The 12,900-nt window shown below is 42.8% G+C and overlaps 1 protein-coding gene across 1 annotated transcript in view; it reads left to right on the plus strand.

Annotated features, from left to right (window-relative positions):
• The window catches only part of fut8b (fucosyltransferase 8b (alpha (1,6) fucosyltransferase)), an 85,846-nt gene that overhangs the window by 63,035 nt on the left and 9,911 nt on the right, over nucleotides 1-12,900 (plus strand). Inside the window, exons 6-7 of the mRNA XM_023415129.2 lie at nucleotides 4,048-4,285; nucleotides 10,955-11,201. Of these exons, the coding sequence (XP_023270897.1) occupies nucleotides 4,048-4,285; nucleotides 10,955-11,201 (485 nt within the window). The remainder of the gene's footprint in view (nucleotides 1-4,047; nucleotides 4,286-10,954; nucleotides 11,202-12,900) is intronic.

The raw sequence follows: 12,900 nt of genomic DNA on the forward strand, positions 1-12,900 counted from the left end.
CACACACACACATACACACACACACCTCCCCAGCTCTGGTGCTGCGGGGCTCTGGGGTGGGGCGGTTCGGTGCGGCGCAGCACCGGGCCCTGCAGCATTAATGAGCCGGTGTGTTTGATGAAGAGGACCCAGTCAGTCTGGCTGGGCGGAGACAGCACCGCTAACAGCTGCTGTCACCACTGCTGAGGGATCACACCGCTCCACCAGCTGCCATCACTAATTCATCACACACACACATGCACACATGCACGCGCACACACACATACACAGAGAGAAAGAGAGAGAGAGTTGTGCACAGATGGATTCACCCGCACCTACGCAGGCAGTTGGCGCACACACACACACACACACACACAGACACACAAACACGCACACACACAAACACGCACACACTCAGCTACAAGATTGATGCACATGCTTGTACACAAAGAAATGCCCTGTGTGTCTCACTATCTCACCCACACAGTCACTCACAAGACTGTATGTACACACACACACACACACACACACACACACACAGACTCCTCCCTCCTGTCCTGCTGGCTCTGCCATCCGTACCAGCTTCTCCCTTCATTCCTGGTTTAACTAACTCCATCTCTGCGTCTGCTCCATCTGTCCACTCACAACATTGAGTGAGCATGGCTGGCTTCTTCAGATGGATTTCTGTTGGACATGCTTTTCATCTATTTTTGCACTATGAGCCTTTATATAGTGGGATTCATTGGTAATAAGCAAGATTGTCATCTTGGTTATTTTTTTGTTTGTTTTTTTTAGAGAATTATCACCAACTCTGTTTCGGCTCTACCAATCTGTTATTGTGTCTTTCAGCTCATTGTTTTGATTTCCCACCTGCTACTTTGTTGTTCAGGTTCACTCTCATCGCACTCTCTTCAGTATCTTTTTTGGACATAACAGACATCTGTTTTCAATGAGAGAGAAAAAAGAAAAGAAAAAAACACTACCTGCAAGGTGGCAAACGGCAGACAGACACAGTTAGCGACTAGCTGCTCGATCATTTAGCTGCTGAACAGCCTGATATTTCCTTCAGAAGCTGGCGGAGAGCACAACAAAGCAGAGTGTGATTATTGGACTAAGAGTCATCAAGTTGCCAGGAATATAACTCTAGATTAATACTAACGTCGCTCCATTTGTGCTTGATATGTAAATAGGCAACTGTTTGTGCTTCAAAAGGGGCTATGTCAGCGCTTTGATACTTCAGTCTTGGTAGATTTGGAAACACCTGCTGTTACTGATGGTTATGGCGATTTGTATTTATAATACAGGTCCCACAGTCCTACAGTTGAAATTGATGTGTGTATCGACCACTTGGAGCAGCAAACACATATTTAGCTGATGGTCTGTGGAAAATGCAGCAGGAGGAGAGCAACTGGTGTATCTGTTCACAGCACAGCCAGAAACATGTGGAGTGAGAAGCTTCCACATCTCATCTAGTGCATCCGTGCATCCTTTTTCTGCGACTCCCTTGAGTGTTGGTACGCAATTTGAATCCTGTGGCAGGAGAGGAAGATGAAACCTACTGTACATAGAGACAGAATGCAAAAGATTAAATGGCTGCTGCTGAGAAAGATAAATTGCCAGCAGCTGGTAGATGCAAAGAAATGGGGCTTGATATGATAAGAAAAAAAAAAGAAAAAAGGATTGTGATGAAATGATGAAGAAGAAAAAAAACTCTTCTTCCTTGAAATTCCTGATGATGATATTTGACTTTTTCTCTTTGACAGTTCAGTCATTGTGGATGTTAGTGCTCAGGTTAACTCCACAGTTCCTCTCAATGGCACACTGTTGATTGTTTAAGTCTGAAATGTGTCACAGCGTGTGCATTATAGCTGTTGTTTCCTGTCGTACATGAGGGAAAAAAAAACAATAAAATAAAAACTTAAATGAGCTTAATGATATGCTGTAAATCTGCAACAGAGAGTGGCAGAACAGACATTTACCTGTACAAAATGTAGCCGCACTTTAAACATCATCAGGAGTGCACAGCTTCCTTTCATCTTCCTCTGCATTTTTGAATGCGGGCAACACAGCGGATAATTACCTGAGCTCGACATGCTATTTTTCATATCCAGTTGTTCTCAGCCATATTCCCTACATAAACAATATCACTGTGGTCTCTCAGAGCTGAATCACATTGCTCTGCAACTGCCTCTGTGTTTCACACTCAAAAAAAGCACACAATTTAAACAGGCACTTAACCTACAGTACAGAGCGGTACTCAGAGGCTGCCTTTGTGCATGCGTCTGCCATCATTATCCTTGAACTGAGTCTCTCAGCGCTTCGGAGCCATTCCAGCTTCATCACTATCAACCGGGGATCCGATGGTGGCCTCCGCGCCACGAGGCTCAAGGCACGCATCGGTCTCACGGAGACATAGGCGGCTCAGATATCGAGCCCTATCGAAAGAAAACAAGATCTACACGGGTCCTTTTTGTCGGAGTGCCACAGTAGATTATTAGTACAGTGAGTTAGCTTCCACCTGTGGGGCCAGTAGTGAACCGGCAGCCTGTAACTCAGAGGAAATACCTGTGTGGTTTCCTCTGTCAGCTCGATGGCTGCTGTACTCTGTTCATGTTATTGAACAGCCGAGGTGGTAATCAGTTTCAGCACCTAAAGGAGCCTCCCCTCCCCTCCCCTCCCCTCCCTTCCCTTCCTCTCCTCTACTCTTTCTTTTTTGTCTCTCATTTCCTCTCTTTGCCTCTCTCTTCATAATCTCCTGTTCTCTTTTTCATTTCCTCTCCTCTGTTTTTTTTTTTTTAATCCTCTCATCTCTTTCCCTCTTTGCTTCCCTCTCCTTTCCTCCTCATCCCTCTCTTCCTCTTCCTCTCCTGCTAGTTTGCGATAGGCAGCGTTCACCAGTGGGTGCCGGGCGTCCTGATTACTGTGAACCATCCACAGCTGCAGCAGCCTAATGAGGAAAACACTCCCATCAGCCGGTAATTGCTGTTTAGGAAGCTGGTTGGCACGAGCATTGCAGAGTCGCTCAGACTGGCTGTCGAGCGAATCACAACCCGCCCGGCGACTCATCGACAAAACAGCATGTGTCACTCTGCTGGTTTCCACTATTTTTTGTTTTTTTGTTTTTTTTTGACACAAAAAAAAAAGAGAAATCCTTGTTTCTTCCCCCAGGGTCTCTCATTTGGTATTCATCCCCTCAGCATTTGTATGATATTGAAGTTAATTTATGAGATGAGGAATGAGAGGTGGTGGGGGGGGGGGGTTAATGCGAATGAGCGCATGGGCAGGAAGCAAAAAAGGGGCAGTGAAGGGTGAAGCAATGAGAGAATGCAAGAGCAAAAAACGAAGTATATTAAAAAAATATATATATATATATATATATATATATATATGTGTGTGTGTGTGTGTACTTAGGAGGAGGTATTAAAAGATAAGGCTGGCAATATTGTTGTCAACAAATCCCAGGAAAACACCTAAGACTGCTGCTTTCTACTAAAGACTTCAATCTTTAAAAGCTGGTCACATATATAGTTTATTCAAAAAAAAAACGCAGTAATTTCCTAATTTTTATCAAATGATACTCAGACTGGAGAAATGGTGTATTTGTTGGAGACTGCACCATGCTGGTGTATGAAGGTTGGACTCAAAACGAACTACAGTGCCCATGTTCATTGTATTGAAGAAACATGTCACGCAGTGGCTCATTCATGTGTTTTTATAGTGTCTGCACAATAATGGCGAAATAGAGCTATATCGGGTTTTGACTAGTACACAGACAATGCTACATTTATACATATAGAATGTCACCAGTTTTATCCTTTTAAAAGATGGTAAAAGAAGAATTTGTAGAAGTAAAAAGAAACTGGCTGGTAAAGAGAGAAATGGAGAACAAGATTGAGCAGGTGACATAAAATTAGAGTGGAGTGGAGTATGAGACAGACAGGCAAAGGGAACAAAGAAAACAATATCAGCCATGTGTTATTACAAGTCAAAGAGCAGGGCTTTGAGAGGTACAAGACGAAGGTCAAGCAATAAAAAATGTTGAAACGTTCTTTCCTCTCCTCCTCTTAGAACCCCCCAGACTGCAGTAAGGCGAGAAAGCTGGTGTGTAACATCAATAAGGGCTGTGGTTATGGCTGCCAGCTCCACCATGTCGTATACTGCTTCATGATCGCTTATGGCACCCAGCGCACGCTCATCCTGGAGTCCCACAACTGGCGCTACGCCCCCGGCGGCTGGGAGACTGTCTTCCTGCCCGTCAGTAACACCTGCACCGACCGCTCTGGGGCCACCACTGGACACTGGTCAGGTAAGTGCACACCCCCCTCCCTCCACACACACACACACACACACACACACACACACACACACACACACACACACACACACACATACACACACACACCAGTACTGTTGTGAACTACACACAGTCATATCCACAGTGCTGTGTGACAAATGCGATTGGTTGCTTAATAATCAAATAACCCTCAGTCTATCCCAGCTGAAAAATAGGGTCGGCCAGACCTCTCCTTTGTGCTGCCTCAGCAAAAACAAAGTGTGAATTCCCTGGCTAAGCAGGACTATGCAATTCCTGTTAAAGCACTTTGGCAGCAAATGTAGCAGCAGCAGGTTACTGCTCAAAGGTTTAATTGCCAAGAAAGCCTGTGACTGGATTTCAGTAAACAACCCACTCCTCTGACCTACAGTAAGTTTCTACTCATAGTCTCTTATACAGACAGAGATGGTTGGGAATACGTTTTGCAGAATTGTTGTCCACTATTTGTTAGCCCAGGCTGCTGGCACCGTTTTGATTCATCATTTCCTGTACAGTGAGAATATCTGTGTTCATGGACTGAACAGAAATGAATGTCTATATAGCAAATTTCTTAACTGAGGAGATATGCATATATTTCTGTGTTTCAGGCCCAGGTTGTGGCACAGACTGATTTAAAATATTTCATATTTTCACTTTGAAAGATGATAAACATCTCCCTGCTGAACACTCACTTTGACATCGGTATATGATTTAGTTTTCTAACATATCAGTGATGGCCTCAAAGGAATATCCTCTCCTGGAGTCTGGCTTCGCAGGGCAGTTTGCAGCAGTTTGCAAGTGAGCAGCCGGTAGCTGAGCCTGTATCCCACGGGGCCAGGTCATTCCCACCTTGAAAAGAACTTGGGGTTGCTGCATAGTGTGCCCGCTGCTGACAAGGTTGTGTGCTGGGTGCATTGACTGTTGGGAAAACATTTTCGTGGGATGTGAAATTTCACCTTTCTAGTGGGAAAGGAGCCATAGCTATTAGAAAGAGTTGTGAACCAAGAGGTCCAGGAGAACAATAGGGTTACCTACCTCTGTGCGACCAAGTTGTAGAAAGGAAGAGTCAGACTGTGTGTGTCTGTGCCTATTGGCCAACCAGCACAGCCATATTGGAGAGTCTGGGTTGTCTGAGTATCCTCCTGGAGACAGCGTTGCCTGGGGACTTCATAGTTCGGCTGAGGGATTTCAATACTTACAGGGGTAATGATGGAAAAACCTGGAGGCCGATGATTGGAGGGAATGTTCTGATCTGAACTCGAATGCTATTTATTTTCAGTCAAGCTGGCGACATGGCTCTCGGGCTGGCAATGTGGGTACGACGGTCGAACAGCCAGTCAGTTTGGTCAGTCGGTCCACCACGTTAGACTGAAATATCTCAACAGCTATGAGACTGATTGCCAGGGAATTTTGTACAGATGTTCATTTTCCGCTGAGGATGAATCCCTCTGACTTTGGTGATTATACGACTTTTCATCTTGCACCAGTAGCAGGTCAGAATTTTCACCTATCATATGAAATATCTCATCAATATCTCTCATCTCCTGGGTGGATCAGCACAAAATCTGGCACATACATTTATGGTTCCCGGACAGTGTATCCTAATGACTTAAGTTTTTCCTACAGAATTTTATTCTGGCACCACCACGATGTTCACATTTGCAACTTCGAGTTAGATGCCTCAGCAGCAATTGGATCGATTTCAATGAAATTTGGTACGAGCACTCATGCTCTTCTCAGGCTGAACAGTAACAGCGTTTTACCTGCAAAACATCAGCTTGTTAGCATTTAGCTCAAAGCTCAGCTGTGCCTAGATACAACCTCAGAGAGTCAATAGTATGACTGTAGACTCTCAGCCTTGGTATTCATGTGTGTTATTAGAATTCTGCACCACTCATGGATTGTTCATAATGAACACCATGTTCAAGCATGAGGTAGTTCATATGTATACGTGTTAACCAGACTACTTCACACCCCAAAGATCGATATGCTTGCTTGGAGGAAATGGATCTCCCTACTAATGCAAGGGTAGCAGATTCATTTATGAATGAGATTGCATAGAGGAAGGAATTGAAATTGTGATTTTAATATGATTAATGGATAGTCCCATGGTATAAATGTGTATGCTTCTGCTAATCTGACAAAACCAAAGCGTTTGTAAATGGAGATCAGTGATGATTTGGAGGTTTTTCTGTTCCCGACCCCCCCTCTCTCGCTCTCTATCGCTTTCTTTCTCATTGCTTTCTTCTTCTCATCGCTGCAACCTTCCAGCTCTTCATTTCTCTCCTATCGCTTCATTTGACTTGTGCTCTCCTGGGGTCTCCCTTCTTATCTCCCGCTCTCCCAACGCCTTCCCTTTCTTATTCTCCTGCCTTTCATGTGTCCTTTTTCCACGATCTAACGTCTTCCTCTGGTGTCTTAGGAACAGCCTCCTATAGATCCATATATGCCATCTGGCTGCTCGTAGCCAACAGCCAACTCACTACATATCACCACTCCCCTCCTCAGGCCTCTTAGCATCCTGAATTCTCATTCTTATAGAGTCCTGGGATTTGCAGAGGCAGTATTTTCTGTTGACCAAGCCAGCTAACTAGCTAGGCAGAGCTAATGTAAGCCTGTTGGGTACTTGGCTACGCCTGTGGTCATGCCTGTTTTGTTAACAGTGCAGGCAAGAACACTCCTCGGGGTACTGGACCACTAAGGGATGCTAAAGCCTTGGATTAATAAGTAGATATACATTGAATATCTCACTAATTAAGTGGAATTTTTGCCCATGCCAGTAGAATTACAATGTTTTAAATGTAGTGAATACTGATCTGCAAGCCCAGAAATTTGCAAGTGTTATTTTGGCCTTTTTTATTTCATGGGTAACAAGTATTACCCACCATGCAGATGACTTCAGATGATGGTAAAGGGTTTTGTACATTACCTGGATGGCAGGAGCCTCTGCACCTTCACACAGAAAAGTCTTCTGCTCGTTAAAGGGCCCCCCACCCCACCCCATCCGGAGGATGCATGGTATATGCATCAGCAACAGGGTATTGCTGTCAGGGAAACATGCAGCTTCAGAGTAAAATCAAAGATAGTGATGAAGTCACTAGGGGACCTGCTGATTTTCCATCTACAAGTGGGAAAATACAAAAGAGAACAAGAAAATCAATATGAAAATACTCATGACATACAGGGTTTCCCTATGTGATCTGCTTTGTGTCTGAAAAAAAGTTATATGTTGATTTTACCATGAAAAAAATCAGAGAAATAGAATAGACATTGATAAAAGTTGGCCTCAACCTGCGACGTGTCCCTCTTTTAGGTTCAGATACAGTTGACTTTTTTTGATACTGCTGCTGATACAGTACACACATATTTTTCTCACATCCAAACTATTTAAAAAAACACCCATATCCCATGGTTATCTAATGGGATATTGATAAAGGATTACTCACTTTGTCTATCTCTCTGGATACAAGTGCTGATGCAATATGCTAATTTTGGTTCTGACACCAAAAGATACATATTTTGGTGCCTGACTTAGAAAAATACCTGCATGTTTTTCTACAGAGTTCTTAAATGTTTTTAAATTAGTCTAAATGTAAAAAAAATCTTACATGACTCTAAAACTTCGCTTTCAGTTAGGACATGTTTACAAATCTGAATCTATACTGGATTTATTTTATTAGATTGTGATTATGTAATGAGAACAAAAAACTTGTTTCTCCTCTGTGACTGGATTATCTTATGAACTCTTTTCGATACTAGCGCCAGTATCGTATATAGACATACAGTATATAAACCAGTATGGACACCAGGAGAATACTTTCTTTGATGCCTTACTTTAAGAAATATAAACATGTTTTTTTCTGCAAAACCCAGAAGCCAAAAGTTCTCAAATGGGAAAAACAAATGTTCTCTAAGCACAAGTCAATGCACCAAAACTAAAGCTTGAGAGCCAGAAAAAAAAAAAAACACTTAATTCAAAATTGGCAACACTTTGATTTTAATTAGGAACCACAAATACAAATCTGTACAAATGTTCAATGCCAGTTTTTCACACTTTTTGATTTTCACCAAAAAGACAGCAATGAGTTTTGATACCCAGCCCCACTGTCTATTGAGCCAACTGGTGCGTGTTGGTCTTTTACTACAACCTTTATGTTCAGCGGACAGCATGAGAGAACTCGGCGTCACCTCACAGGCCTGGTAAAAGACTAAATTCTGAACACACACAGGGGGAAACCAGTCTTCTTGTGGAACAATGGTTCGTTGATCAAAGGGCTAATTTGCCAAAGAGAGTGTATTCCTTTGAGGTTCTCTGTGGAGATATTACTGCCTTATGAGTGAGTCTGAGAGCAGCGGGAGAAACATAATGTTCCCCGCCATTTAAAGACTGGAACAGAATTTCTCTAAGTTCATAAACTCAGTCTCAAATGTATTATGAATGGAGAGGCTCCGTATTTTTTTTTTTTTTATCTGGATGGTGTCACTCTCGGCTTCTCCAGTTTCATAGCAATGCTAATCTGAAAAATTTATTAGCCTCAGTATGCATCGCGGGTTTAAAAACAGTATAGGCATTCTGTGTCAGTGTCAGTGCAGACCTATATGCTTGAAGTCATGATGCATACAGGAAATGTATGCAGAGGCTTGAGATGAAATTTAGAAGAGCTTTGTGATCTAATTAAGTAGCTGTGGGAGGAAGACATACTGCATATCTGTACATTTGTGCCAAGAAGTGCAGGCCTCGAAATATGCCCATTCCCCCTTATGTGAATCATGCCAATATTGTTATATAAGCAAAGACAGGGCTGGGAATATTTTTTCAGTTCAATATTTAATGCTTCTACCAATTTATATTCAGTTCATGCTCCAGCATGTACACACACACACACACACACAAACTGAAGCCTCTGTGTCTGTCCTTTTTTTTTTTTTTTTTCATGTTTTTTTGTGTACCCTTTCTGTGAAAGGCCATTTTTAATGACTCATTATGCCATTTATTTGGAAGTGTGTTGCGGAGGCTGTGTTTGCAGCTGTATTAGAGCCTGTCTGTGGCAGTTAAAGAAGCCACTTTAGTCTGACAGAACACGGACCTTAAACTTATTTTTACATAAATCAGGGGTTTGCACATGCACACACACACACGCACACACACACATACACGAACCAAAAAAAAAAAAAAAACCTCCTCGGGTTTTAAGACTAAAAGAGAGTGAAGGTTGTGCCTGCCAGGCATATCCCTTCTGGTGAGATGAGATTAGCTTGGGTTCTTTGTGTGTGAGTGTATGTGTGTGCGTTTGCGTGTGTAAATACACATTTCTTTTCATTGTTATGTTATTTGGATCCCAACGACTGGACCACTTTTTTTTTTTTTTTTCCTGCTGTTCACAAGACCCTGTACATGGTCATGCTCATGAGTGTGTGTGTGTGTGTGTGTGTGTGTGTGTGTGTGCGCGCGCGCGCGCATTTCTATGTGCATTTTTGTGGATGCATGTTGGTGGGCGTATGTTTTCCACCTTTGTTTACACATGCAGGTGTGCATCATGCACGTGTGTGTGTGTGTACAGATGGTTGGCCTTGGTGTGTATGGAGGCTTTCTGCCGCCCAGAGAGGTGACCTTCGTGTTCAGCCACGCTCAACCCTCTGCCCAGGGCTTCTGCCAAGCAGGATTCAGCCTGAAGGGGCCAATGTCAGACCACCACCCACCCCACCCCAACCCTCTCCAATCCAGGTCCCTGCCTCAGCCTCTGGCCCTACATGGCCTTGATTGAAAGGAGCTTACCTTGGCCTTTAAGCAAGGACAAGCAAAGTGCAGCTGTCAGTCACCTGACAAGACCTGGACTCTCTGGGGTTGGGGGATTTGGATTTGTGCTGGAACAGAACAGCAATAACAGAGCCGGGGAGGAACATTCAAATATCACCCTACATCACAATGTAATATGTTTTTAATTATGACAATAAAATGGTGGCATTTATAATGTATAGTAGATCCCTAAGAAAAAAAAAAAAAAAGAAAAAGACACAGACTCAACATGTGTCAGTTATTGGACTGATTAGCCTCCTTTCAGACCTGAGCATGGGTGAAGCTGTGCATAGCATGAAGGTTGTCTTACCTGAAATAGCCCTATAAACCTTTTACTGGAACAAAGTTTGAACCTTGGTTAAGTCCCCAGTAAGTCCCTTTAACTGGGACAAAAAAAGTAAAGAAAATAAACTTCTCTCACCCCCAGGTCACCCTGCTGCTATTTTTAACTCGAGCATCTCTCAGATGTTTAGTTAATCTGCAAAAATAAGTCAACAATGTAGATAATCCATTAATCATGTAGGTCATTTATGAGGGGAAAATGCCCAACAGTCCAACATTTGCTGTTTTTTCAGCTTCACAGACGTGAGCATTTGCTGCTTTAATCTCTGCTGTGTGTCATTGTAAATGGAATATCTTTGGGTTTTGGACTGTTGATTGGTCAAAACAAGTAATCTGAAGTCATCATTTTTGCTTCTGGGAAAACTGTGATGAGCAGTTTTATATACTAAACAGTGGATGAATAAACAAAAATAATGTCTGTTGATGATTATGAAGATAATCACTAGTTACAGCTTTAAACTTGTGCTGTCATACATGTTGATGAAGTGTCTCATTCTGCACCTGCTCTTCTTCGGCTCGTCTAGGAGAGGCCCATGATAAGGACGTCCAAGTTGTGGAGTTGCCCATAGTGGACAGTCTCCACCCTCGGCCCCCCTACCTTCCTCTGGCAATCCCCGAGGACCTGGCCCCACGCCTGCACCGTCTGCATGGTGACCCCTCCGTCTGGTGGGTGTCCCAGTTTGTCAAGTACCTGGTGCGCCCGCAGGCCTGGCTGGAGAAGGAGATCCAGCAGACCACCGCCAAGCTGGGCTTCAAACATCCCATCATCGGGTAAGAACACTCAGTTATCACATTTCAGTGTGTGTGTGTGTGTGTGGTCTTCTCCGTTTCAGTGGTTACAAACACTTCAATAAGAACAGCCTTGTTTCTATAGCATTCTCTACATTAAAGTGCTTCACAATCAAAGCAAACAGAAGACATAGGAGGAAGAGAACAAAGACGTAGCCGTAAGCGCTGTGGTGGAATACAAACACAGCTTTGGGTGAGGTTAATACGAGGTTAATACAATAGTATTAAAAGTAACTTAATTTGATGGTAGCATTTTGTTTGGTTAATTTTCTACATTTGTTTATGCTTGGGAGGCATTTGCCTTTTCATTACTTAACTGCTTTACGCTCATACAGCTCATATTCATGCAAATCAACCTGTTTAAAGAAACTTCATCACTGTGTTTTTTTCTAATAGCGCTGGCATGACACGGCTGATTCTACCTCGCCTTTTGAATTAATGTGCCCATGAGGTTTTTTTGTTTGCAGTCCAATCCAAGTCTTTTAAAACTGAGAATCCGTTGAGGCCGAATACATATCTGATTTTTATTTATTTACTGATTTTATTTTTACCTTTTTTTTTTTTTTCATTACTTACATAACTACATACTAAAAGCATCAGTGACTGATTTTTAAAATCAGTAAATCCAAACCACACAAGGAAAGAGAAGCTTACTAGACATTTATGACAAAATTAAAAATGAATAGCCTGGCAGCTTTTCTTTTATCTTCAATAGTCTTTGTCAATTAAAGGATAAGGATGGCTTTACTCAACATTTTTCTTTTTGTCAACAAATCCCATGAAAAGACCAAAAACAACAATGAATTTATCTGACTAACAATTACTGTCTGTGTAGCCGGAGCCTGATACAGCTCTTTCGTCTGTGCTGTAAACACCATTGTTGTTCAAAAACTATCAAATAAAACATCAATGAGCCACACTGTTGCACCGGGTGACATATTCCTTCATTATACTACAGGGCACTGTAGTTAATTTCGAGTTCGCCATGCCGGTGCCATAAATACTCAGTAGTATTAATCCACATAAAAAAAATAGGCCCTGTTCGGACCTGGCATTAACATGCATCTCGGGTGAGCCAATCACAAGTGGACAGCTCTGAGCGCGTCAGTTCACACCTGGCATTAGAATGCATCTCCACAGGCGTCTCGAGTGATCACTTGTGATTGGATCTCACTTCCCCGCTCTCTATGCAAATAAACACGTGTGAGTTGTTGTTTTAAGCCAGTCCAACTATGACAGACGGGTCTGTTGTCAGTGTGTTAGACAGGGAGAGAGAGAGAGAGAGAGAGCAGAACAAGGAGGGGTTGAGCGAATCATTGCGCTGCTCACAGCTCTACAATGAAATAAGGTTTTAGCCATTTGAAATAGTTAAATTTTTTCTGTTCATTGTGAAGCCGTGTCGGGACTAATCAGACTGTGGCAGAGGACACATGTGGACCACACCACCTCCGACTGTGGTCTCACCGATCGGATCTCAAATGCCTCCTCATCATTGCGTCGTCGGTTCGTTCACACCTTTACTCAGAGCTGTCCACGTGTGATCAGATCACCTGAGACGGGTGATAATGCCAGGCCTGAAGAGGGCCATAGTCTAAACACACTGATACCAACTAAATGCTGAGCCTTTTTTTAATGAAACTATTCATTTGAGAGCGACTTATATTATATATAGATCTGACTG

Source organism: Seriola lalandi, unplaced genomic scaffold (genome assembly GCF_002814215.2).
Source record: "Seriola lalandi dorsalis isolate HSWRI2012SDOR001 ecotype SW California unplaced genomic scaffold, Sedor1 jcf7180002054544, whole genome shotgun sequence".
Classification (NCBI taxonomy): domain Eukaryota; kingdom Metazoa; phylum Chordata; class Actinopteri; order Carangiformes; family Carangidae; genus Seriola; species Seriola lalandi.